The 25852-nt window shown below is 37.0% G+C and overlaps 1 protein-coding gene across 7 annotated transcripts in view; it reads left to right on the forward strand.

Moving 5' to 3' along the window:
• The window catches only part of KIAA1958 (KIAA1958 ortholog), a 129811-nt gene that overhangs the window by 91901 nt on the left and 12058 nt on the right, over nucleotides 1-25852 (forward strand). For 3 of the 7 annotated variants that reach the window (XM_086315970.1, XM_086315967.1, XM_086315968.1), the window contains one exon: nucleotides 21423-21595. In XM_086315970.1, coding sequence (XP_086172096.1) covers nucleotides 21423-21595 — 173 coding nt within the window. Of the gene's footprint in view, nucleotides 1-2807; nucleotides 9703-21422; nucleotides 21596-25852 lie in introns of those variants that run through there. The other 4 variants (XR_015132137.1, XR_015132135.1, XM_086315969.1 and 1 more) reach the window with 2 other exon arrangements.

The raw sequence follows: 25852 nt of genomic DNA on the forward strand, positions 1-25852 counted from the left end.
AAAAAATTAATAATCACTTTTGAAGAACTGGAATGGCGAGCTTGGGTTGGTGATCAGAGCTTCCCTGGCCCCTGTTTGCCACCAGAGAATAGTAGAGGAAGCAGGACTGAATAGAGAACCACAGACACACTTGCCGTCTTTGCAGGAAGTCACTTGCTGTGGTGATAAGACAGTGGAGAAATGCTTGAATTTATGGCTTGGAAGGGCACACTGTGTACCAGAAGAAAAAAAGATGGATGCACAGTAAAGTTATAGCCATTCACAGATACAGAAATAATCATTTAGCTACGCAGCTCCCACTCCTATAATGCAATCAAGAGATCCCTAAGGGAGAAAGATTATGCTGACCGTTGGCTTCTCTACAACCTTGATCACCTCTGTTAATTAACAGCTACGTGGCTGTCTAGGAGGAAATATGTTAGTACCTGCCTTAAACTAAAGTTAAATTTTATTTGGCTTCTCAAAGCCTTTGATATCCCCAGAGTACATAACACAATAGGTTTGAGATGGAAAACTCGATCTTCATCTGAGAAAAATAAGTTTTAGAGAAGATTCCATGTGAAAGTTGAAGAACTGGAAATGTTTCCCCTAAAGTTGTCTATGAATGTTTATTTCTTAAAAAGTCTTTGTTTAAAGTTTGAAAACTCTTGTGATAAATGTTTGAACAAGTAGCCACAATGAACAGATGTGCTGACCACTTTGGCTTTGCACATAAACAGGGAAGTCAGCATGGTAAAAGGTTAAGGTGGCTTCACCTTTCTAATGGAAAGATATACATTTTTATTGTTGATCCAGAAACAGTTTCAACCAGAAGAAGGTAGCACAGCCAAAAGTTAAGTCTAATGAAGCATAAAATACACTGTTGTGTATTGGAATTTTGGAAATATCTCAAAAATATGCCTATAAAAATATCTAATTAGCTAGCTAGCTTAGTGATTTTTTTTTCATTTTATACAGTTACGAGGACTTGAGCGGTTATACCTTACAACTGTCATTTTAAAATAATAATGGACATTCATAAATGTGTACAATACAAAAATAGTATGCTTTGTGAATAAAATTCAACTTATTAGAAATTTTATTTTTCTTATTTGTGGTTATTTCAAAGACTTCCTACCAAACAGCCTTACAAATTAAAGTTTTCCTAAATAAAATAATTGGGATAAACAAAATAATTTTATATTATACTTTATAGAGTCAGAAATTATATTTTTATGTTGTTTTAAATTAACCTTAGTGTTTGCCTCTCAACATCCTTAGGATAACCTGGTTTTTCTATTGTGTGATTTCATTTTTAGAATTTCTCTTTTGAGTTTCACCCAGACCATGTCTGACATAATTGTGGTAATTTTGACAAATGTTTTCATTGTTAATGTTAACATCCCAATTTTAAATTACATGTTACTGAGAGGAAATTGTTTAAATGATACCGTTGAATTTAATCATTGTTTTAAAAAAATCTAGTAAAACAGAGTAGGGCTTCCTTCATAAGCCATAAACACTGGAACTTTTTCTCAAAGTGTGTTCTCTTGAACCTTACCCTGAGCCTAGAGGTAATGCTAAATGCAGATTCCTGGGCCTGACCTAGGAATCTGATTTTGATTGAGGATCTTAAGTGATTCTGAAACTTACTGAAGTGTGAAAACCGCTATTCCAGAGCAACATTACTTAATCATGAGTGATTCATAATGGAAAGAGGTACCTCCAATCTTTGGTGGCAGAATATAAATAATAAATTAATAAAGTAAAACTATCCAGGAAACATACCTCCTTCCTGACATCTTGTTTATAATAGCCTTACTCAGATTTCATTGTCCTTTCTTTTTAGCTATGAAGTTTTATCCTCATTACTTTCCCAAAACACCAAATTTTGTGTGTGTTGAAATATAGTTGATGTATGGTATTATATTAGTTTCAGGTATATTACACAATTATTTGACATTTGAATACATTATGAAATGATCACCACAATAAATCTAGTAACCATCTGCCCCTATACATAGTTATTATACTATTCATGGCCATAATCCTCATGCTGTGTATTTCATCCTTGTGAATTATTTATTATATATACCTCTTACTCCCCTTCACCTATTTTGCCCCACCCTCCCAGCTCTTTACCATCTGACAACTACCCATTTGTTCTCTGTATCTGTGAGTCTGTTTTCATTTTGCAAAACATAGAATATTTTTTATCACTTTTTATAATCTGCCCTGTAATTACATATGGAATATTTATAAACTATGTTTACCTGAATTGCTGTAGAATGTCACATTAACTGCTATAAATGATCTATTTAGTAATTATTAAATATAGATCTCTATAGAGTTAATGCTAAATAACAAATTTGAATATTTTTGTTTTAATTCAATAAAATGGAACCAGTACAACCTCTGGTTTCACAAATGAAGTGGTTCAAAATGAGTTTGTTGCTCTCATGGGGCCCTTGCACACTGCATTAAGATAAATAGCACATTTCTGTTATTTTCTTTTTCCCCCCCTAAAACAAAGGCTACCTCTAATTTCACTCTTTCCACAAATCTTCGTGCACTAAACTATGTGCCAGTGACATGAGAAGCTCATTTTGACGATACTGAGTCATCTCATGTCTAGTACATCATTTGTGAAACTGAAGTTGGCTATTATAATGCAACAGGTATGTAAATAACATTTATCAGTGATCTCTGTAAAATTGTTTCCTTCTTCCCCTTTTCATTATAAAAGGAAACTTTATTTCAGAGTAGAAAGTGCATTGTCTGAACTCATGAACACCCTCTCTATCCCTCCCCTCCCCAATTTGTTGCAGACCAGGATGAAAGAGCAGCTGAGCTCAGCAGGGAGCAGAACGAGAAAACCATCCGGAGCACGCAGACTGCGCTCCGCAATTTCCGGGAGTTCCTCATCTCCAAGTATCCTTCTGAAACAAGAGAGATCTATGTCATCCCTTGCAAGGAATTGGATGCCTACCTGGCCTCTTTCTTTGTGGATGCCAGGCAGAAGGATGGATCCGAGTATGAACCCAACAGCTTGGCCAATTACCAGTGTGGACTTGAACGGTACCTAAAAGAACACAGGTATGGCTACAGTATCACCAGGGATAAGGAATTCAAGCGCTCCCAAGAGGCACTGAAACAGAAGCAGATTGAACTCCGCTGCAAAGGAAAAGGAAATAAGCCACACAAGTCCATGAAGCTCACCTTTGCTGATGAGCTCATTCTGCGAAAGAGAGGGCTGCTAAGTCGCTATAACCCTGAGGGCCTGCTCAACCTCGTCTGGCTCAACAACACAAAAGCTTTTGGGCACTGCACAGGCTTCCACGGGTCTACCTTGAAGTGGGGTGACATTCGGCTCCGGGTAACAGAAACGGGACTGGAGTACTTGGAGTGGATGGGTCAAGACACTGGTGACCTAAATGCCAAAACCAAGAGAGGGGGCACAGACTCCCGTGTGTATGCCACCCAGCACGCGCCACAGACTTGCCCCGTACAGGACTATAAGGAGTATGCCCAGCGGCGGCCTCCTGCCATGCGCTATGAGGATGCCCCTTTCTACTTGTCCATCAAGCCAGTTGTGAACTTGGCGGCTCTGCATTGGTACAACTGCCAGGCCCTCGGCAAGAACAAGCTGGCCAAGATGGTGAAGACCATGTGCGAGAAGGGGAACATCCCGGGCAGGAAGACCAACTTCAGTGTGTATCAGAGCTGCAGCACCTTGTCCGAGGCCCAGAGCAACCAGCTGGTGCTTATCTGTAACAATCTGAGCCAGCAGGCCGCCCAGTCAGTGGCTGGGCACTCCAGCAGTGGCAATTTCATCGTCTCTGCCTCCTATGACTCGTCCTCAGACACGGCTTGACCAGGTGGCTTGGGCAAGATCCCAGTCTGGTTATTGTGTCCAGAGAAACTGTGATTAAGCACTGGTTCTTGTTCCCTTTCCTCTGCCCTCAGTATTAACTTTATACAAATATAAATATATAATATATTTTTCTTTTTACAAATAAGTCAATGCAGATAGTTTAGTATTACTGACATAGCATTTATAGGCTTAAAACAAATGTACTTGTGGTGATGAAATGTAATTACTGTTAAAGACTTTACAAAACCATATTCTCAGGCAACACAAACCAGAGAAGGAGTTTCGTTTTTGGAGTTTTTTTAAACTGTCAAAAAGGAAACTGAGAGTCAGCCTAGATACTTGTGTCCTCAACTCTTGCTTTTCCTTCCCACCCCCCTGCCTCTCATTTTTAGTCTATTTAATAAATGGCAGTATCTTTTTAATTTTTAAAATTCTCCATTAATCAGGAGGAGACAACACTAACTTTCCTGCTTACGCAAAACTGTCAGGTCCAGAATATGAAAATGTTGATATCAACTGGACAGATTTTTATACGCCTTTTTTTAAGAATAGTTAGATTTTAACTTCTCTGCCTCATTTTTTGCAATTTATGAAAATCTAGATGTTTAGCTAACTTGTTGTGGGGCAAAGCGGGTGAGAAGGTGGGAATGAAGGTGCCCTTCTTTTTAGAAGCTGTATAATTTTTAATATGCAAAGTCCAATATTATGGCAAAAAAAGACTGTTACTAGCTCATTTTTATTGTTCTTGAACCTGAATAGAATTTTTTAGTTGTTTTCTAAGAAATCAATGTAAATGAAATTTTATTATCAGATTTACAAGAAATTTAAAAAACTACCAAAGCTTTGAAATGTTCCCAAGCATTAGATTGTGTATCAAACATAAAGAGAGAGTAGAAAATGGAAAAGTCTTACTGAAAATCGAGAAACACTAGTCAGGACCACAAAAAACGTACACTCTTCGAAGCCCAAATCCCCTGACTTTATTTATTAGGACTGAATTTCAGTCTTTTCCCAAGGGGATTGCTTGACTCTGTAGTTGCGATCAAAGGAATATTGACACTCACTTTAGGGAACATTTTATTATCAAATTTAGTTGAATTCAAAGCACTCTTGAACATGTGCTGTTTCTGCTACAGTAAATATAAATGCATTTATGTGTGATAATCCTCAATCATAATAATTATAATTTTGATTAAGCAACCCTTCGTGGTGGTTTTTCCAAGGTCTTTATTTTTAAGCCTGTGGTGAATTATTACTTGAGATACTTTAATAATAATAAAGGAGTTTAGATGAGCAAGGTTCCTATCCTGTATAATCATTAACACATTAAAAAAAAAGTCCCAATCTTAATTGTTTTGTTGGATCTGGGCTTCCTGTTGGCAAGTATTTGTTCTTCAAAGCATCCTCGTAATTCACATTAGCTAGGAAGGTAGGTGGCATTTTATGTTTTAATTATACGACCAGGACACATTTTGTTTTGATTTGCTTTGTTGAGTCATCCTGTTAGCTGAGCTTTCCCATGACCAGGCAGCTCTTCCCAACACTAAGTCGTAAACACATAAACCCATTTCTCTAAATTGTGACCTTTCCTTGGCTTAGGAGTGGGAAGTCTGCCATGGCCTTTGTGTTAAGCAATCAGCTTCATTTCATGACTTTTCTGTCATAGAGAAGCAGCCAAAAACAAGACCAGAAGATACCTTTCTTTAATTTTTTGTGTTAGTGATGATGATAGCCACTAGTTTTGAGCCACTCTCTGCGCCAGCAGTGTGTGTGCTGAGTGATGCACATGCTCTCCTTATATAAGTAGAACTAATTTATGAAAATTAGAAAATCCAGATAAGCATACAGAAAACAAAATATATACTCATAAATCTGCTAGCCAAAAATAACCACTGTTAATATTGTGTTGGCCAGAAGGTTCATTCGAGTTTTCCCATAACATCATATAGAAAACCCAAACAAACTTTTTGGCCAACCCAATATTTTGGTAACTATATATTCAGATTTCAGTACATACATATTTATTTCTGTATACGTAATCTTTAATCCCTTCCACAACTTTGAAAAGAAGGTTAATTATCTCCATTTTACGTTGAGATCAATCCATAACAGGTTATATGCTAGGGAGATGGTACTGTTGTCTGACTCCAGAGTTTTTTCTGTTTACCTGAGTTCCAGCCTGTAATTAGTTTCCAGTGATTTGAGCCAGAGATGGGGACACAATGTCTTCCCATCTATCAAGTCTATCTGATTAAAAGGAAGACTGAGTGATCTTTCATAATGGCACACTGTCTGTCCTCTAGTCCCCCCTCTTCTGCTTATTTTGAACCACAGAGCCTCATTCTCCCTGTTCTCTTGAAAAACATTCCTCTTCTTATTCTGTAGTGGGCTCAGAAATGCACATGACAGCCTACTGTGGAAGAACTCTTTTTAAAACAATTTTTCTTTTTTAACATAGGTTACCTCTCATAAAAAAAGATTTACATCGTGCATTTTGTTTTTGCATTGACATACTTTTAAAAATTCTTAATTTGTTATTTGACAGCAAAGTAGGTTTGTCATGGGGAAGGTTCGTCAGTATGCTCTTAGAAAGCAGAACTAGGAAATTTCGAATTTCTATTTGTGTATGTATGTTGAGGTACGAAAGTGAAAAGCTCCTGTTTAATCCTCTAGCATTTTCATTTGGAAGAATGCAGATTGTGAATTATTTTTTACTTATTTATATTTTGCTTTAGTAACTTAAACCAAATAGGAACGTTGTGACATTTAGATTTAGAAAACTGTCTTCCGAAGAGTGACTTGGTAGAATTTTCACTGAATTGTATTATCTGGGATAATTAAATTATGAAAAATTATTGGCAGCTACCTCTAAATTTTGTGTTTTTGTATAAACGATACTGAGGATATACTACTGCCAGATGCCATATTTTTTATTTGTTATTTTAACTTTAAAAAACGTACATCCATATTGTGGCAGTAGTAGATGCCAAAATCGTGTTTGTGCTTTAGCAAAAATTCAGCAGTCCAGCAGTCTTCACTATAACTGACCGTGTTGCCTTTCCAGGCAATCCCATGGTTCATACAAAGACAATAAGACCGTATTTGCAAAGTTTACACTTTAAGGTCAGTGTAATGTCATGTAAGAAATTTTCTAGTGCCCCTCCTATGACTGGAAGTTTTGGTCTGTCTACAGCAAAAATGCCAAACCCATTTGTCAGCATTTGGATGACATAGCTGCATAATTTAGTTTTTCTTCTATATTCATGTGAGTGACTGGCTATTGAACATCGTAGACGGTAGCAGTTTTTTTAAAAAAAATCAAACATAGTGCTTGAAAGGTTAGAGATATTCAGGATGTTTATCCAACGGAACTTACTCTGAAGAGTCCATCTGTTTCCATGGTTAGGGCTGGTCTGAATATGATTTATACTATATCAGGTACTTGAAGTATTTTTATTATAGTTATTTTTCCCTATATTAAATCACTTCTGATCTGCAGAAGAATGGTCGAAGTGAAGATCGGGTCTCCCTGGTTAGCCGATACTTTCATTGAATTAATTTGTCTAAGTCACATGGCTTAGGTTCTAGGTACCGTGAAATCAGACGACTTAACTGAGATGAAAATTTATAGTCATATCATCAAATACTTGAAAACCTAGTGTCTGGAGACTAAGAGGGGTACAGAGATGTATAAAATAGTTCCTGCCTTCAAAAGGTTTATAAAAGATACCGTGATAAAAGTTTGATTTCATTTTTGAGAGCCCAGCAAAATACTCTATGCCAGGACTATTTTGCATAGTTTCTCGAACTTTGTACTCATACTGTCTGACCATTATTTAGCCATTTAATGTGTTGGTTTGTTGTAGAATATTTAATACTGCTTTGAGTATTTTGTGGTGGATCTTCCTTAGACCTGTTTTAAAGTCAGTAATAAGACAAAGCCATTTCTACACCATCCAATGTGTTTACATAGAGGCACACATGCATAGGAATGTGCAGATGATCGTCCGTGGGTGCCGGTTATCCCAGTTACTGAGTTCTTACAGTGTACCATGGTACTGAGTGCTTCTAGATTGTTTCACTTAATTCTTACAATTGCCTGTGAGAGTATCATCATTTCTGTTTTACAAATGAGGAAATCCAGAAAAGTCAAATAGGTTGCCCACATCACTTAATACATAAGGGCATCAGGAACGGAAACTAGATCCAGATACCATTAAGCACTGGCCTTTTCTGCTGTAGCTGCCTGTTCACCAGATGATTTACTGTGCTTCTGTGGACTCTCTGAAGTGATAAATTATAAATGGAATTCCTGGTGTAATAAAATCATCCATATTTTTTCAACTCTGAATTGAGAGCAGCGCCCTCACCTGGCTATTTGTTGGCATAAAATTGTATAAGCCCCTCTAACTGGTTCTTTTGAGATGAAACATTCAGCAAAGTTTTTACTTTTTTTTTGCTTAGCCATGAATAGAGCGCAAAAGTTTGTATCATTCTTTAAAGAACTCTTAGTTTTGTCTTCTGGTGAATGTGCATATGCACAAATAATTATATTTTTAACAAATGGTTGTCCTTTGTTTTTATCCCATGTAAACCAAAAATCCTATTTCAAAAGTTTCTTCTAATTTAGACAGAAACAGGGGAGGTTCTAGGCAGAGGGAATAGCTCTCTTAAGCCCAGGAGCTGATATTGTCATCCACTAGATACTGAATTTTGATTGCCAGTCTGCCAGAAAGTTTAGTCTTCTCTGCAAATCGGTGCTAGCAAATTAACTATTTAATAGAGGATTTTGTTATTATTTTGTTTTGGTTTTTTAATCAGTCAGAATTGTTTTTAACAGAAAGCCTGGTGGCTCAGACGGTAAAGAATCTTCCTGCAATACAGGAGACCCAGGTTCGATCCTTAGGTTGGCAAGATCCCCTTGAGAAGGGAATGGCTACCCATTCCAGTACTCTTGGAATTCCTGAAGAATTCCATGGACAGGAGAGCCTGGTGAGCTACAGTCCATGGGGTCACAGAGTTGGATACGACTCAGGGACTAACACTGCAGGAAAATGCTATCCTGTGATTCTCAGTATTGGAGATCAACTAGAACCACTCAAATTTTTTCTACTTTGACTATCTCCACAGTTTTAGATATTAGAGACAGACACTTCTGATTTTAATCAGCTTTCTTCTGATTAGTTTTCTTTATCTACAGGAAAGAAAAGTTTTGATCTTTGTTCCTCTGGCCAAAATAAAGCTGTACTATTTAACATCTATAGATAAAAACTCTCTACCATGTGATAACAGAAATAAATTTCTAAACCTAGGGAGAAAAATCTGGGAGAGTGTATGATAATTTATTACAGTAAGGTATTTTTAAAAGGTTTATTCATGAAAAAGTAGTTATAAATACTAAGGAATTAACAAGTTCTTTATCAATCAGTGTGAAAGATCTCTCTCAAATAGAACTCCTTTATACAAGGTATTATTTATCTCTACATATCTACCGTATGATATGATATAGTTACTTAATAAGAAACATCATTGGCAAGGGCACCCTCGATTATTTTTTGTTTCATTTTTCCCTTAATGCATGGTATTCAAGCATGGTATTCAAATAATTGCTTCTTCTCCCCATTGAATTTGGCTGAGGTGATGAATGCATAGCTTCTCATAAGGCAAAGTGATGAAAATATGATTTTAAAAGATCTTGTCGTGCAAAATTCTGGGATAAAGAAATGTACTACGTGATCATCCTTTGGTGGCAGGTGTAATTTTTTAAATACGTCTATTTATTTGGCTGCACTGGGTCTTAGTTTGGCATGAGGTATCTAGTTGCTGACCATGGATGGAACCCAGACCCCCTGCATTGGGAGCACAGAGTCTTAATCACTGGACCACCAGAGAAGTCTCATGGTGGTTGATCTGTATCTAATGATACAAAAACAGAAAAGAGGGGATGATTTTGCTAAACCCCCTACAACTGTGATTTCACTTTCTAGACAGAAAAGAAAGAATCAAAATCTCTCGTACACCGCCCTATTTGTGAATTGACTGATTGGGCCTGCCAAGGCTGAAGGAAACACATAATTTGGTATTGAAGATTGCATTAGTTTTTGAAAGAAAGCATTGTAATACCTTTAAATTGTGTTTTTATGTAAACCATGACTTTATTGAATTAGACTCTTTAATTAGGTCATAGTACTAATTTGATCGGAATATTAATTAGGTCAGAGTATTAAAGTAACCTTCATCTTTATTGAGTGAATTATAATCATAAAGGCTAGACCTAGAAATGGAGAAGGCAATGGCAACTCACTCCAGTACTCTTGCCTGGCAAATCCCATGGACGGAGGAGCCAGGTAGGGTAGTCTGCAGTCTGGTAGCCTGGTAGCTGCAATCCATGGGGTCGCTAGGAGTCGGACATGACTGAGCGACTTCACTTTCACTTTTCGCTTTTATGCACTGGAGAAGGAAATGGCAACCCACTCCAATGTTCTTGCCTGGAGAATCCCAGGGACGGGGGAGCCTGGTGGGCTCTCTATGGGGTCGCACAGAGTTGGACACAACTGAAGTGAGTTAGCAGCAGCAGACCTGGAAAGGACCTAGGATCATCAGGCCTGGTGATTTTCAGTGCTGTGAGGAGTCACCATGTCTTCTTAGGAGGCGGGGGCAGGGAGGGCAAACAGATGGATGGAGATTGCATAGGGAGCACTTTCTAAAACAGATCCCCCAGGAATTCTCATGTTCCCTGTGCTCCTAACTTCTTACTTGGAGACTCACTAGACTGAATGAACTACCTCTATTGCATATCCTTCTTGTGTGCCAGGCTGGAAAATAAGATTGGAAACATCTCATCTAATCCATCCCTCTTGTTTTATAGAAGAGAGAAACAGCCCCAGAGAGTTGAGATGAATACCTAGATGTACACACTTTGTTAGAGCCGAAGTGTAATCCAGACACCCTGACTTCCAGTCTGTAGATAGGGCTTAGGAAGAACAACCCTACATTCCCACTGAGTAAGAAGCGGTATCCTTTTCTTGTTTTGAAAATTTTAATAGTTTTTTAAGCTCTCAAGTTTCTATTAAGAAATAGATTCAAACTGCCAGTTTCCAAATAGGCTATTTTGCATGTGAACTTTTACATTTCATTGTATAATGTTATACCTGGATTACAGCAACTTCTTTTGAGATTTGATGGGATAATCCTTAAATATAATCAGTCATCTTTTAACATCTTTCAGCCTACCCCATTTATATTCAGTTTTCATTTCTAGAGGAGAAACAAACTATAGTTTTCAAATATGTGAATTCCAGTCATAGATTATGAACTTAAAAAAGTAACTTTTTATTTAAAGTGATATTCTTTTGACTATCCAGATATATAGCATCTGTATTATTGGGTTTTTTAATGTACTGTGCTCTTTTTTAGCCTGGAAAGTTTTTAGTTTGTAGGTAAAATCGTCTTAGAGGGTTGGGACATCTTGAATCAAAACGATTAAATTTTTATCAACATGACTAGGATGTTTGTGAAATGTATTTAGAGATAGACAGGGGAAGGAAAATGGGAACTAATGAAAGAGGCCTACAGCAGGAAGATCCACAGATACAAACTGTTTGTAAATTTCTATATTATCCACATTACTCTTCTAAACAAGGATTCAAACAAGTATACTTTAAATCTCACAAATTTTTATTTTGTAAGTTATATTTACCAGATCATAGTTGACAATGAAAGATGAAATTCTAAGATGTTAAAAGGTACAGGGGAATTATTTGTCTTTTGAATGCAGAGTTGGATTTTTCTAGGGTTCTAATGTTCTTGGTGTTACACTGGACTTAGACATTTTTCCGTCATACACTCATTTTAAGGAGCTTTAAAAATGCTTTGGCATAGTTTATTTATTTGTGGTAAGTAGAATTAGGAAGAATCAGCAATATAGAGTCCTAACAGTATTTGTGCATACTGTATTTAAGTGATTTTTATGCCTGTTTACTTTCTGTGATTCTTAAATTTTATAAATCAAATACCTTAGCATACTTCCACTAGAAATTAATTTATAATTGATTATTTATGCTGGATGAAGTAGAAGTTTCATTTTAGTATTATCCACTCAGATTAACTGAACTTTTATATCTACAATTCATTATATTACAACTTTTTAAATAGCATTTATAACAAAAGAATTTTGTTTTATAAAGTATTTGTTACAAAAAAAAAAAACACCATCTTGCCAAAAACCATTACAGTCTCTATGCATTGTGTATATTCTGTGATGTCACTGTTGAGATTTTGCATGTTGTTGTAGGTGCTCTTTCATATGTGTGTTTGTGGTGTTTATGTGGAATTGTTAACCATTGCTGCTATCACTTATTGTAGTTAATCTGAAAAACTGTGCGAAGAGGCTGTGCCCGTCAACATTTGTACGTGTGACTTGTGAAAGTACGTACTTCGCTGTTTGATACTTTGAGCCAGTACTTAGTGGCCTCTACAGAAGGAAATGTTGTAGTTGTCAGGTGATGCCAACGTCAAACTCTTGCTTCATATTTATAATTCCAGGTCAGCTTTCCTTCTGCACTTTCCCTAACTCTTTGAAAGGGAAACATTTGTAAAAAGAGAAAGCAAGAATTCTGAGCTTTCCTAGTACCCCCCACCGTAAATTTTTTTTCCCCCAATACTAGAGAAATTCCATAGAATGTCAGTGTAGCAGCATAATTTCCCTTGATCTAGGTATTTTAGGTTGAAGAATATAATAACAGAAGACTGTGGTGGCGGATACATTATCTTTGTTGGTTATCATGCCATATTGTCTGAATTTCATTTAATAAAGAGTATTTAGCATTTTCATTTTGTTTATAAGGGACCATGAAAAGCCCAACTTCCCAGGTGGCTAGGTGGTAAAGAATCCACCTGCAAATGCAGAAGACAGGGGCTTGATCCCTGGGTTGGGAAGATCTGAAGGAGGAAATGGCAGCCCACTCCAGTAGGCTTGCCTGAGAAATCCCATGGACAGAGGAGCCTGGCGGACTACAGTCCAAGGAGTCACAAGAGTCAGACATGACTTAGCAACTAAACAACAATATGAAAACCCCAGAGTTCCCAAATATTAACTTTTATATTCAGCATCTGCATAGACTTAACATACCTGGTTGTCTTATGACCATCAGAATCCTTTCATGCCCACCTGTCTTTAGTTTGCTTCCTGATATTTGTGACTTGCCTCAACAATTCCCAACTTACTGTGACATTAGAATATTATTTCAGTGGGTTAATTCTACTTTATTAAAATTTAATGGAGGTAAATTGCATACGTACTTAATACATTATTGGGCTTCCCTTGTGGCTCAGCTGGTAGAGAGTCCACTTGCAATGCGGAGACCTGGGTTTGATCCCTGGGTTGGGAAGATTCCCTGGAGAAGAGAAAGGCTACCCACTCCAGTATTCTGACCTGGAGAATTCCCTGGACTCTATAGTCCATGAGGTCGCAAAGAGTCGGACACGACTGAGTGACTTTCACTTAAAATGGAAGGGAAATATCATAAAATGTTAAGAAAAAAGGCTCTTCTTAAAGAACCTTTTCACACCAACTTTGCAAAACTCCTCACTTCAAGTGCAGGATTTCCTTCTGTCTGTTCAGTGGGTTTATACTTATAATATCTTTATAATAAAGGGACAGTCTTCTGAGTTACATTGAGGCTTTCTGTGTGACTGTCGGTGACAGGCAATACTGTATTTGGAAACGTTGCTTCTGAAATTCTGGTTTAATTCTAAGAATATTAAAATGAATTCATCAAAGCCCCGGCCACTTCTTTGCTTATAGGAAAAGAAAGGTATATTTTATGTTGAGCCTTTTCTCCAGAATATGCTTTAAGCATTTGTTACTCAATGGAGGTGACAAAGAAATAAAGGAAATTCAATTATGTATGTTCTGAAGAAATCATGTCCTTGTACAGTGGCCTCTGGAGTGACACAAAAATATTTCTTGTTTCCTGCATCTGGAGTTTTCAGGCAAGATCTTTGTACTTAGAATTCTGTTTATATGAACACCAAAGATTCTGGCATGATATGTCCTGAAACGATGACTAATAGTTTCTATTAAATAGCTATGGATACATTTATTGAGTCCTGCTTTTGGGTTTATTTGCCCTCTTTGGGTCTTTTGTACATTTTGTATGTCTGTCCTGAGGCCTTTATGCCTAGGGCAACTTTTTAATCAAATAATACATATATATTTATTAGGTTTCTAATGTATAGAGTTTGTTCTCACCATGACTTTAAACTTTATTTCATTGCTAAAGTTAGACATAGATTTGCCAGATTAGCCTCATAGTTTGGACATTTTTTGTTGTAACCTGAAAATGTAGCTTATAACCCCATAGGCCTGGTAGATGATGACTAGAAACATTTTGGATTCAGTAGAATCTCTTATAGAAACTCATTTATTTGTTAATGTAAAGAACTCGGTGATTTCATAAAATGAAAGCTGTACACAACTCAAGTTCTTCCATCTTTCTTGGAAGAATGACTTTAAGATTCTTTTTATTCTACCACTTACAAGTTAATCGGGAATAAAAAGGTAGATTTACCAATTTAGTATAATTTAACACTAAGCATCTGTTTAGAAATGTAATCACCACAGTTAATACTTAGAAAAGTCATATGGAAAAATACAGTACTGTTCTTTGAAGATGGATTTATTTCCCCCCTTTTGATGGATTGTCAATATGAATGTATATTTTCTGGCCACTTAGCTTTTAATTGATTTACGTGAAAAAAAGCATATGTGTGCCTGTTCACTCAAACCATATTTAAAATTCTCTTTTTAAGCTGCTACAATTATAATATATGAAAGAAGAAAGAGAAAGGTGAATTGAGGAAGAGGGAAATTTCTGTTAATATTTAAAATGTGTAACTGTGATACCCTTGGTTAATTAATCCTCTGCCTTTTGATATTTGTAATAATACAGGAGAATTTTTTTGTTATTAAGAATATACTGTTGGTTTCATTTTTGTTTTGCTGCTCACTGATCTTTAACACCAAGATGTTTTCATCTTTATCAGTTCAGTTTTTGCTTCATATTTGTCTGTGTACCTGTGCTCTAAATAAAATTATAGTTTTATGTCCCAGTGGCTTATTCTGTTATGTGATAATGGTTATCTCTAATGTAGTGTGACTTTCTATCGTTTTCAGTATTTGTTGGTACAGCCTAAAACTTATAGAAATAAAAAAATCCAATAAAATCAGTTAATGAACATCAGTGATGTCTCTATAATGAGAGCGTGCTTTAATCCTAGTGTTTTATCTGTGGTTGGGTATGACTAGTCTTCATTCATTTACTCAATGGTTTTCTGCAAAGCTGGCTGATTTTTTATAGCTACAACAAACAGTTTAAAAGGCGAGTTAAACCACAGTTAAAAAAACTTGTCCTGTCACCACGCATTAGCCCAGGTTACAGTCAGTGCAGACTGAGCGGAGCGTTCTGCGTCAGTTGTTTTCTAACCACTGAGGAGGGCAGGTCATGCAAGTGCTCAGACGAAGCTCCTGAGTAGGGAAGACACTTGCGGACGAAGCTCCTGAGTAGGGAAGACACTTTCGGAAGGCGTTTATAGCTAATTAATCATATGCTTCCTGGAGCCCCAGGCCTAAAAGTCCTGTTGGTGGAGCAGAAGTCTCCACTGCAAACTCGGTCTTTCTGTCCATCTGTGGAGTTGTGTCAGCCAGTTGTATGAAGTCATGCCAAGCTAAGTAGATGTCAGGTTCTAGACTTCCTCATTTTTAGGAAAATTTTTCGGTTCAGATACAATTCTCTGTGTGCAATTTGTTGCATTTAGCACATTTGACAATGTTCTTTGGAATAGGAATGGTTGTTCAAAATGATTATAATTATCAGTTTCACACATCCTTGTTGTGTCACTAAGATTATTTAATAAATCCCCAGAAAATATAGTGTTCTCTCTCACAGTTCATTATTTTGCAAAAGTGCAAATAAATTTCTTCCATATCTGTGGATAGTCTCCCAAAGTATTTATTCATAGAAAGCTGAATATTCCTAATAGAAATAATTACTGTATTTTTGTATTATAATACTTTAAATTGTATTGGAAACTACTTTATAAATAGTTATAACTAAGTTTGTGTTTTTAGAACTCTAGACACAAGGGATTCATCTTTAAATGTGTTTACAAGTTAAGCATTTAAAATGTAACAAATTTTATTTTCCCAGTAGGGGAAGAATATTAGAATTTAAGTTGAGGAATATTTACCCTACAAGTCAGAAAATGTTTTCTTTTTAAAAGTTTTATTCATCTATTTTAAATTAATGATAATCTTTTCTAAGAAGGTTTCAAATTACTAAAAATAACTAATATGTATAAAATATTTAATGTTGGTACTATATCTAAAAAGTAATCTTTAAAAAAACATTGAATTTGGTGGCAAACATTTTCAGACTGAATATTTTTTGCTTTATTGAAATTCATAATGATCTAAAAATGTGAAAGCAATAATTGCCTTGCTTTTTTAAGCATTATTTACTCTCCGGGATAAATTGTAGAGTTTTGGTTTCCCAGTGCATAGAGTTATGTTTATACTATGCTGTAGTCTGTTAAGTGTGCAATAAGCTTTATGTCTAAAAGAACAAGTGTGCTTTTCCACAGTGGCTGCACCAGTTTTCATTCCCACCAACAGGGCACAGTTGTTCCTTTTTCTCCACATGCTCACCAACACTTATGTTTTTTGTCTTCTTGACAGGTGTGAGGTGGTATCTCATTGTGGTTTTGATTTGCGTTTGCCTAGTGATAAGTGATGTTGAGGATCTTTTCATGTGCCTGTTGGCCATCTGTATGTCTTCTTTACATAATACTTGCTTTCTTGGTTCCTTATTTTGTTTTTAATTTGTCTCAAGTTTTGCTTGATAGGTTGCAGATGTTAGACTTCTGTTTTTGTTTAACTTTTTCTGGCTAATACCTTTTATTTACTCTCTGATTTGAAAATACATTCTAATAGTTAATTTCTTTCATGTTTTTTTTTGTTTTTAACAAATTTAAATATATATATTTAATATAAAAATTAATTCACATTGGTCATCTCTCCCTTTTTTTCTTCTTTGTTCCTTATCCTTCCCAAAGAGGATGAGATCCTAATCATATTTTTTAATATCTTTCTTCTCTTCTTTTTCCCTTATTATTGAAATTATGGGGAATTTTAGTTCAAGATTTTGTTCCATCACACCCCATCTCTTTTCACAGTCTTAACAGTTGTGTTGAGCTCAGTTGCCACATTACCTAGCGTTAGGAGTAAATTATTTGCTTCTCACTCACTATACCTTGTACCCAATATCTTTCCCTCTCTTTGATTCAGTTTTTCTTTTGTTTGCAAATATCCATGACCTTTTTTTTTTTTAAGAAAGGATGTTTGGATGATACTCTCTTTATGATTGATAATACCTTTCTTTTTCAAGTGATACTTTAGTTAGGTAATAGAATTCTTAATTTTGGTTGTTTTCCCTCACAACTCTGAGTAGACTTGAGTCAATGTATTTTAGTATTTGGTATCACAGCTGAAAAATCTAATTCTTGTTACTGTCGCAGTGGCTGTCCACAGCCCCTGCTCTAGAAAGATTACAAAGTTTTCTTTTTGTTCTCAAGCTTTGGAAATTTCACCAAGATATGTTTATGTGTCTTTTCAATGTGTGTGTTAGACAGTTCATGAACCTTAACACTCTAAGGATTAAAATCTGTCTTTGATCAATGGGGTTTTCATATGTCTTGGATTATTTTATCCTGTTCTCTAACTTTTTCTTTTAAATTCTTATAAGATGGATTTTTAGTTTCATTAGTCTATCTTGTATGCCTCTTAGCTTCACTCTCATCAGTTTTTTACTACTTTGCCTGCCCTTCATGGAAAAGTGCTTCCTAGTAACTAATTTGTCCTTTAGCCATGTTCATTCTAATACTCAGCTCTTCGGAGGATTTTTAAAATGTGTTTTTCCATCATTTAAACTTTCCAGGATCTTTCTTGTTCTTCTCTTTTCCTTTTTTAAAAAAATTAATTTTTATTAGAGTATAGTTGCTTTCCGTTGTGTTAGTTTCTGCCGTTCAGCAAAGTGAATCAGCTGTACATGTACATGTCTCCCCTCTTCTTTGGATTTCCTTCCCATTTAGGTCACCACAGAGCATTCATTAGAGTTCCCTGTGTTATACAGTATGTTCTCATCAATTATTTTATACTAGTGTCAATAATGTATATATGTCAATCCCAACCTCCCAGTTCTTCCCACCCACCCCCTTTCCCCTTGGTTCTCTTTTCCTTTTACAATAAGAACTGTTCTTGTTTTAAGTATGCATTATCCTCTCAAACCTCTGTATTGATCTTTAAAATTCTTTTTTTTTTTTTTCTGGTTTTCTGAATTGTCTGTTTTCAAGTAGAGGATAGGGAACATGAAATTAGTTGCTCTGCTTGTATAACTTGTTAACTTCCACGCCTTTAAGTTTTACCCAGTTGCCAGGTGATGCTTGTTTGTATGCTCACATTTTAAAATGAAAGTCTGGATTTAACATTGATAGCTTATAGGGATTTCCTTAGACCATGTTCAAGGGTCCTGTTTGAGCCTGGGCAGAGCTCACTTTTGTGGGTAATAGTTGAGCACAGGGTTCTGCAGGTGGACTTCACCCGGCTGTAATGCTGGACAAAGAAGTATCCATGAAGAAGCTTCCCTGCACGGTATAAAATAGAAGACAGGCTGGGAGCCAGGAGCCCTCTCCAGTGTAGACGCAGCAGGGGTGCTACCTGAGAGATGGAGCACGTTGGGGGTTTCTTACTTTTTATAGCTGCTTTCCTGTTCTCCCCTCTCTATCCAGTGGGGCCGCCCAGAGTTACCTTAGGCAGTGCCCCCTTTTCTCTCTGACCTTGGGGGTAGTAGCCTTCCACTGCAGATCCACTCACTTTACACACTGTGCTGTAAATGATGTAAGTGGAAGCTGTGTATAGAAAGTAGGATAATCGTTCAGATCTGGCCATCCTTAGGCTCTACTCCCACGGCCCCTCCTAACTCTGAGCTCAGAGTTTGCCTATTCTCTAGTGGGAAACATTCAAAGGCTTCTTTAGTAGTCCCTCCTTTTCCCTGTATTCAGCTGTAAGTTCTTACTTTTGTTTGTTTCTTCATGAGGATGCTCTCCTAAAAATGTCCCCAGCACCACAACACTACAACTTATACTCAGAATTTTTAAAAAGCAGTTAAAGAGACATAATTTAATCCTTAAATACAGTCAATAAGGAACCGTGTATGCTGTTTTATTTTCACAGATTTCTTTTCCCATTATGTAAGCATACAAGCATTCTTTCCCTGTTTCTTTATATACTAGGACTTGGTTTCCATTGTCAGTGTACAGTCTCTGTTTCTGTGATAGAAAACTAAATTATTTAAGCCCTTATAATTGTTTAATGTAATAATTAAACTTAGGCATCCTGTCTTGCAATGTACTCTTTTCTACTCCTATGTATATTAAAGTGATAGGGACTAGACAGTGTTGCAAATAAGTCATTTTTGTATTGTTGTTCAGAAAAGCTATAGTGAAACTATAGTGGTTATTTAAATCAGACTTATGAAGGTTAGTCTGAGTAAATTGGGAGGCAAGGATGTTTTTCAGAAGCACAAATGGCTAGTACCTAAATTGTGTTCCTTACTAAACGCTGTATCCCTATAGTACCTGATTCCTTTGCTGTAGTGACCAGAGTGGAGTCAGCAGGACCCAGGAGCAAACCAGGAGTTGGCTGTAATATTTTCCAACTCCATAACTTGGGACAGCACAGTGCCTGGTACAGAGAGAGTACTTCAGTAAATACTGGATTAATGATGGATGAACTTACTAAGTGTATGAGGTTCAGATTCCTTACCTGTAAAATAGGTATAACAGTAGGATTGCTTAGAGACACAGATAATTTATATGACCCTTAGCCTATAGTGAGCATTTAATTAGTGCTGGACATAATAGTAAATTTTATACTAGAATTCTTTCATTAATATCAAGCAAGTCCCAGAAATAATAGAAGCTACATGTCAGTTTAGGAGGGTGGTGAGAGGAATATGCCTACATGTCTCAGCTGCTTTGGAAAGCATTTCTAGCATTGTTTCTGTCTTACTTTAAGCATTTATTAAAGCAGATTGTGTGTTCAGCAATTCAAAGCCACCTTAAAGGGTGAAGACACAGTCTTAAGGAGCATATAAACCAACTGAAGAGATCTTCCAGGCAAAATTAGATTATTAGTTCTAAGGAATAAGAGAGCAAATGTGGGGCTCATACCCAAAGCCAGAATAAGGGAGTTGGATTGTAAGGGAAACGAGTTTGCAATTGGAATTGAAAAAACACGCTGTTTGATCGGCACAAAGACCTGAGTGAGATTTCTCAGGGTGTGTGGGGAGGGGGTGATGTGGTGTCTTGGGCACAGGTGGATGCTGGAAAACACAGGAGGCTGGTGGTTTGGGTTCCTCACTGGGAGCAGAGACAGGCGAGGTGAGTCAGATACAAGCACTTTGCAGATCACCTTGGTAATGTGTTAGCTATGGGTTTTGCTGTTTCTCAGCCTTTTTGAGCCTGGTTTGAATACAGAAACATTCCAAAGTGGGTCACAATCACTGGTTAGAGTACAAGTTGGCATTGTTTTAACTTTGTGGTGGTTTTTACCTTGACTTTTTTTTCTATCGAAAGACAACAATTTGAACAGTTTAAGCCCAGCTTTAGTAGATCACAGTGTGAAGAAAGGCCAGCTAATGGTTGTAGATTTAGCTGTCTCTTTGGCAACCAGTGGACACATTGAAAAAGAAGAGTCTTCATCTAAAATCATTTAGCAGTTACAATTTACAATCTTTTCACTCTCAGACGAGAGCCTGTCTGGTGTACCCCTTCTCTTTCCCTAATATTCTACTTGACCTTCCATTCAGATTCTGAGCTAACAGATGGGTTGTAGATTCAGGGTTGAAATCTCTGTCTGTCAGTTTGTGAAAAGAAATAAAGAAATATGCTAATACCATTTAATTTGAAGCTGCCCAGAATGACACATAACACTTTTGAGACTATTACAGAAAAATAACAGTTCTACATGTGCTTAAGGTAAAGAGGAAGAACGTATAACTTGTCTTCCCTTTTCTTTCCCTTCTTTCTAGTTGAAATGCTATGTTTTTCAGTGAAAATTTTAGAATCATTCTTTGTTTCTCCTTGTTCATTTTTCCACAACTGTTACTGTAATGCCTGCGTTAGTGCATCAGTTAGTATATATGGCAAAATTTGGGGGATTAAATCCAAGGATACTGCATGATTTAAAGTTAGAAATATATTTATATATATATATATATACTATATTCTATATTATATACTATATTCTATATATAGATATATATATACTATATTCTATATATAGATATATATATATACTATATTCTAATATAGATATACTTGATAGAAACTTTCTTTTCTTAAAGGGTTGTCTCCTAGAAGTTTTCTGTTATTTAACATGATCCAAAGATTTAATTCTCCAAAGATGGGAATGGCAAATTATTTTAATGCCTTTTATTGTTTTTCTTTCTAGCCTATTCTACTAAGCTCAACAAATTTCCTGTATTTAATATTAATGATGACTTGAATGATCTATGTACCAGTGCAGTAAGCCCAAACACGACCAAAGCCACGCGGTATGCCCTGAATGTGTGGCGATATTGGTGCATGACCAATGGGCTCAAAGATCACACAGACATCACCAAGGTAAGAAACTCTTGACTTTACTTCTCCTTACAGCCAGCTTTACTGAGCTTGCCTGTGTCAGGCAGGGTGCTAAGCACTGGGGAACATGGAACAGGTGCTTTCTGTCTGGGGAAACTTGGAAAAGACCCTAAAATAGAAAAATATCCACAGTACAAAGAAGAATTTAAATGCCAAAAAATCCAGATGGGTAAATTAATTTCACTTTGTTGAGACTGACAAAGGAATTGATACTTAAACTTAATTTTGTATTTTGAGAAAGAGGTAGAGTTTCAAGAGAACTGGATAAAGACATGAGTCTTCTAAATGAATCATGTAAGAAAGAGTAAAATTCAGAGGGACATATTCACCTGCCTGCAGCAGAGGCTTTGCGTATGGGAACAATGAACTATAAAAGCTGGATTCTCATAACCCTTAAATGCCAAGGTAAAATCTTATGAATATTGGCCACTAAAGATTTTTCCTGTGTTTCTTTATAAGGAGAGATTTTATTTGAAAGATGACTGCAGGAGCAGCAGGGAAGGGACTGTCGTAACAGGGAACACTGACCACAGGATCTGCAAGTGTCCTAAGGGTCAGGTGAAAGGGAAACACTGAATTTTTTTTTAGCAGGAAAGAATGTAAGAAATGTAACATTTTAGAGCAATTAACTGGAAGTGATGAGCAAAAATGTATTTGATAGATTCTTAATTTTCCCAGTTGTAAAACAAGCTCTTAAAATCTCTTCTAACTTGAAATGTTTGACAGTTGTTAATAGAAGGAAAAATTCTAGGACGTATAGAGACAGAAGTCAGAAAGAAAAACACCAGTACAGTATATTAATGCATATATATGGAATTTAGAAAGATGGTAATGATGACCCATTACGTGAGACAGCAGAAGAGACACAGATATAAAGAACAGACTTTTGGACTTTGTGGGAGAAGGCAAGGGTGGAATGATTTGAGAGAATAGTATTGAAACATGTATATTACCATGTGTGAAATAGATGACCAGTCCAAGTTTGATGCATTGAACAGGACACTCAAAGCTGGTACACTGGGACAAACCAGAGGGATCGGATGGGGAGGGAGGTGGGAGGGGGGTTTGATATGGGGAACATGTGTAAACCTGTGGCTGATTCATGTCAGTGTATGGCAAAAACCACCACAATATTGTAAAGTAATTAGCCTCCAATTAAAATAAATTAATTTTTTAAAATGTAGAACAAGAGAGGTATAAAATCACCATAGAACACCACAATGATAATTGCTACAGGCAAGATCCACTGGTACTGGCAAAATTAGTGGTGAAAGTTTAAAGATAAACAGGATTTTTGTGTTGCGTCAACGTAAGACCCTCTTAAATATGTACTAGAGAGAAATAGTAACTATTCAGAGGAGAACCCTGGCAGATGCCACTTTAATAGTGATCAAGATTAATATTTCCCATGTGCTTAGAACAACACATTGCATGTATGGGATTTTTTTCTTAAAAATTAATAACTTCAGTGTACTCATGATAAAAAAAGCAGACAAATCCGAATTGAGGAAAATTCTACAAAATGCTTAACTGGTACTCTCCAGATGTATCAAGGTCACAGAAGATATTAAGATAGAGAAATGGTCACAGTTCAGAGGAAACGAAAGCGTGCTGCATTCCATGCAGTCGCAAAGAGTCGGACATGACTGAGCGACTGGACTGAACTGAAGGAGACAAGACAACTAAATGAAATGTGGGATTATATTGGTACAGGAAGAAAATTTTGCTGGAAAATGGGGAAATATGAGTAAAGGCTGAAGTTTAGCTAATAGCATTGCAAGAATGTTAATTTCCTGGTTTCAATAACTGTTCTGTAAGATATTAACATTAGGAGAAGCTCAGTGAAGATTCATTGGGGACTCTCTCTACTATTCTTGTAAGTCTAAAATTATATCAAATTAACATTTTTTTAAGACAAAAAAGAAGAGAAATACGTACTTTGATTTGGTTATGTTGCTGCTGCTGCTAAGTTGCTTCAGTCGTGTCCGACTCTGTGCGACCCCATAGATGGCAGCCCACCAGGCTCCGCCATCCCTGGGATTCTCCAAACAAGAACACTGGAGTGGATTGCCATTTCCTTCTCCAATGCAGTAAAGTGAAAAGTGAAAGTGACGTCGCTCAGTCGTGTCCGACTCCTCGAGACCCCATGGACTGCAGCCCACCAGGCTCCTCCGTCCATAGGATTTTCCAGGCAAGAGTACTGGAGTGGGGTGCCATTGCCTTCTAAATAATAGATACATCTGCCAGATGGATATGTCAAATAAGCATTTGGGAACATGAATTTCAAACATGGGGGAAGTATTAAAGCCGGAAGTCTAGATTCAGAGGTGTTGCAAATAGAAGTCAAAGTTGAAGCCCAAAGGCGAGCGATACCTCTAGGTCTGGGTGATGTGTTTAGGGTACCAACTAAAGATAAAGTAGGAAATCCACATTTCTACTTCTGGAAGCATGGTGCCCTAGATACTGTGAGGGACCTTTGCAAAAAGGAATGGAGTCATCCAAGGGCTGAAACTGAAGTGGTGTGAGATAAGCACATATGAAAATCAGGCTCTCCCCTCAGGGCTTATGTTAATAGCATCCTTTGAGGAAGGAAAGTGACTAGGAGTGAAACTGAAGAACCCTTTATTGAGAAGACCCTGAAAGGGTCTAAAGAAGTTCTAAGTCAATAACATACCCTGGCTCCTTGCAGAGTCATATGCTAATAATCTTTGAAGGAAAACATCCAACATGTAGATGCAAATTTTTCACAGGTTAATAAAGATCAACTAAATATGTGCTCATTAAAAAAAAAAAAAATCACGAGTTACTTAAGGAAATAAACCACCATGAATGAGAATGATTAGAAACAGAAAACAGATTTAGACAGCAGGAACTTCAGATAGTAGATTATAGGCTAAGCATGTATGTAATGTTTGTTGAAAGAATGAAAAGAATTATAAAAATGAACAAGCAACACCACACTAATCAAAATGATCCAGCAGATCATTTCCACTTGTGATCATAAGGGAATAGAAGGGCCCAGAATTACCCTCTGTAACAACCGGAAAACTGAGCAGAATGTTTGGAATAAGTCTTCCAACAGAGCAGACAACACAGGCTTGATCCCTAAGACGAGTGCCACCCCCTCTCAGGCTCTCTGCCTGGAGACAGTTTCTAAACTTCAGGGACGAGAGGGGAACCCAGACTGAGCCTGGCAATCTTGCTGAGTTGAGGGGAGACAGAAATCAGAACTCAGGGAGGATGGGGACATGAGAACAACTAAAAAGAAATTACAACATTCATTGAAAAGATGGAACAATTCCAGAATTTAATAATGTAAAATCCATAGTTTCTAGCATCCGATCAGAAGTTGCTATTCATGGGATGGGAACATGTAACCCATACCCAGGAGAAAAATTAGTTAAATCTTTCACTTCCAACCAATTTGTTGAAGGAGATTTGCTCTCCTGCCAAAAACAACCAAAAAGCAGACAAATGATACAACTAATATGCAAGTTACTATGTAACGCACACAGGGCCCTGATCTCTGAGAGACGGGAAACAAGGTGAGCCTTAGGTGCGTCCCAGCGTGCTGCCTTGAGAATCTGCGGGGCTGTGGTACAGGGAGAGGGCATGCAGGCAGAGCCCAGCACCCGTGCTGAGTTGAGGAAATGGAGCTAAGAGTCCAGAGAGACCCAGGTGACTAGAACTGTCATAACAGAATATTTGAAAGTGGAGTTACCCAGAGAGAAAACCTGAGGGAACTGAACATATTCCATCTCAAATATTGAGCTGAATACTGATCAACATCTGCATGTGAGGAAACTGCCTGAGGAGGGCAAAACGAAACACCTGAAGAATGAAAGGTGTTAGAACCTGGGGCTCCACCGAGCTGGAGATAGTGCCTCTCCCCACCGGTCAGACTGGAGAGACCTCAGGATTCACTCGGTAGAGTATTCAGAGAGGTCTTGCATCACATGTGGAGAAGAATTAGCCATGGAACAAACTTTGCTGTGATCCCACCCAGCAAATCTTAAAAGCAAGGCCCAGCTACATGAAAAGGTAGGACATCACTAATCATAGGGGAAATGCAACTCAAAACCACAATGAGCTGTCACCTCACATCTGTTGGGATGGCCATTATCAAAACAGGAACTACCATACAATCCTTTATCCAAAGGAAGTGAAAACATTAATTCAAAAGGATATATACACCCCTCTGTTCATTGCAACATTGTTTACAATAGCCAAGACATAGAA

The sequence above is a fragment of the Bos grunniens genome, chromosome 8 (genome assembly GCF_055505025.1).
Source record: "Bos grunniens cultivar Pamir isolate PY7600 chromosome 8, Bosgru_T2T1.0, whole genome shotgun sequence".
NCBI classification, from domain to species: domain Eukaryota; kingdom Metazoa; phylum Chordata; class Mammalia; order Artiodactyla; family Bovidae; genus Bos; species Bos grunniens.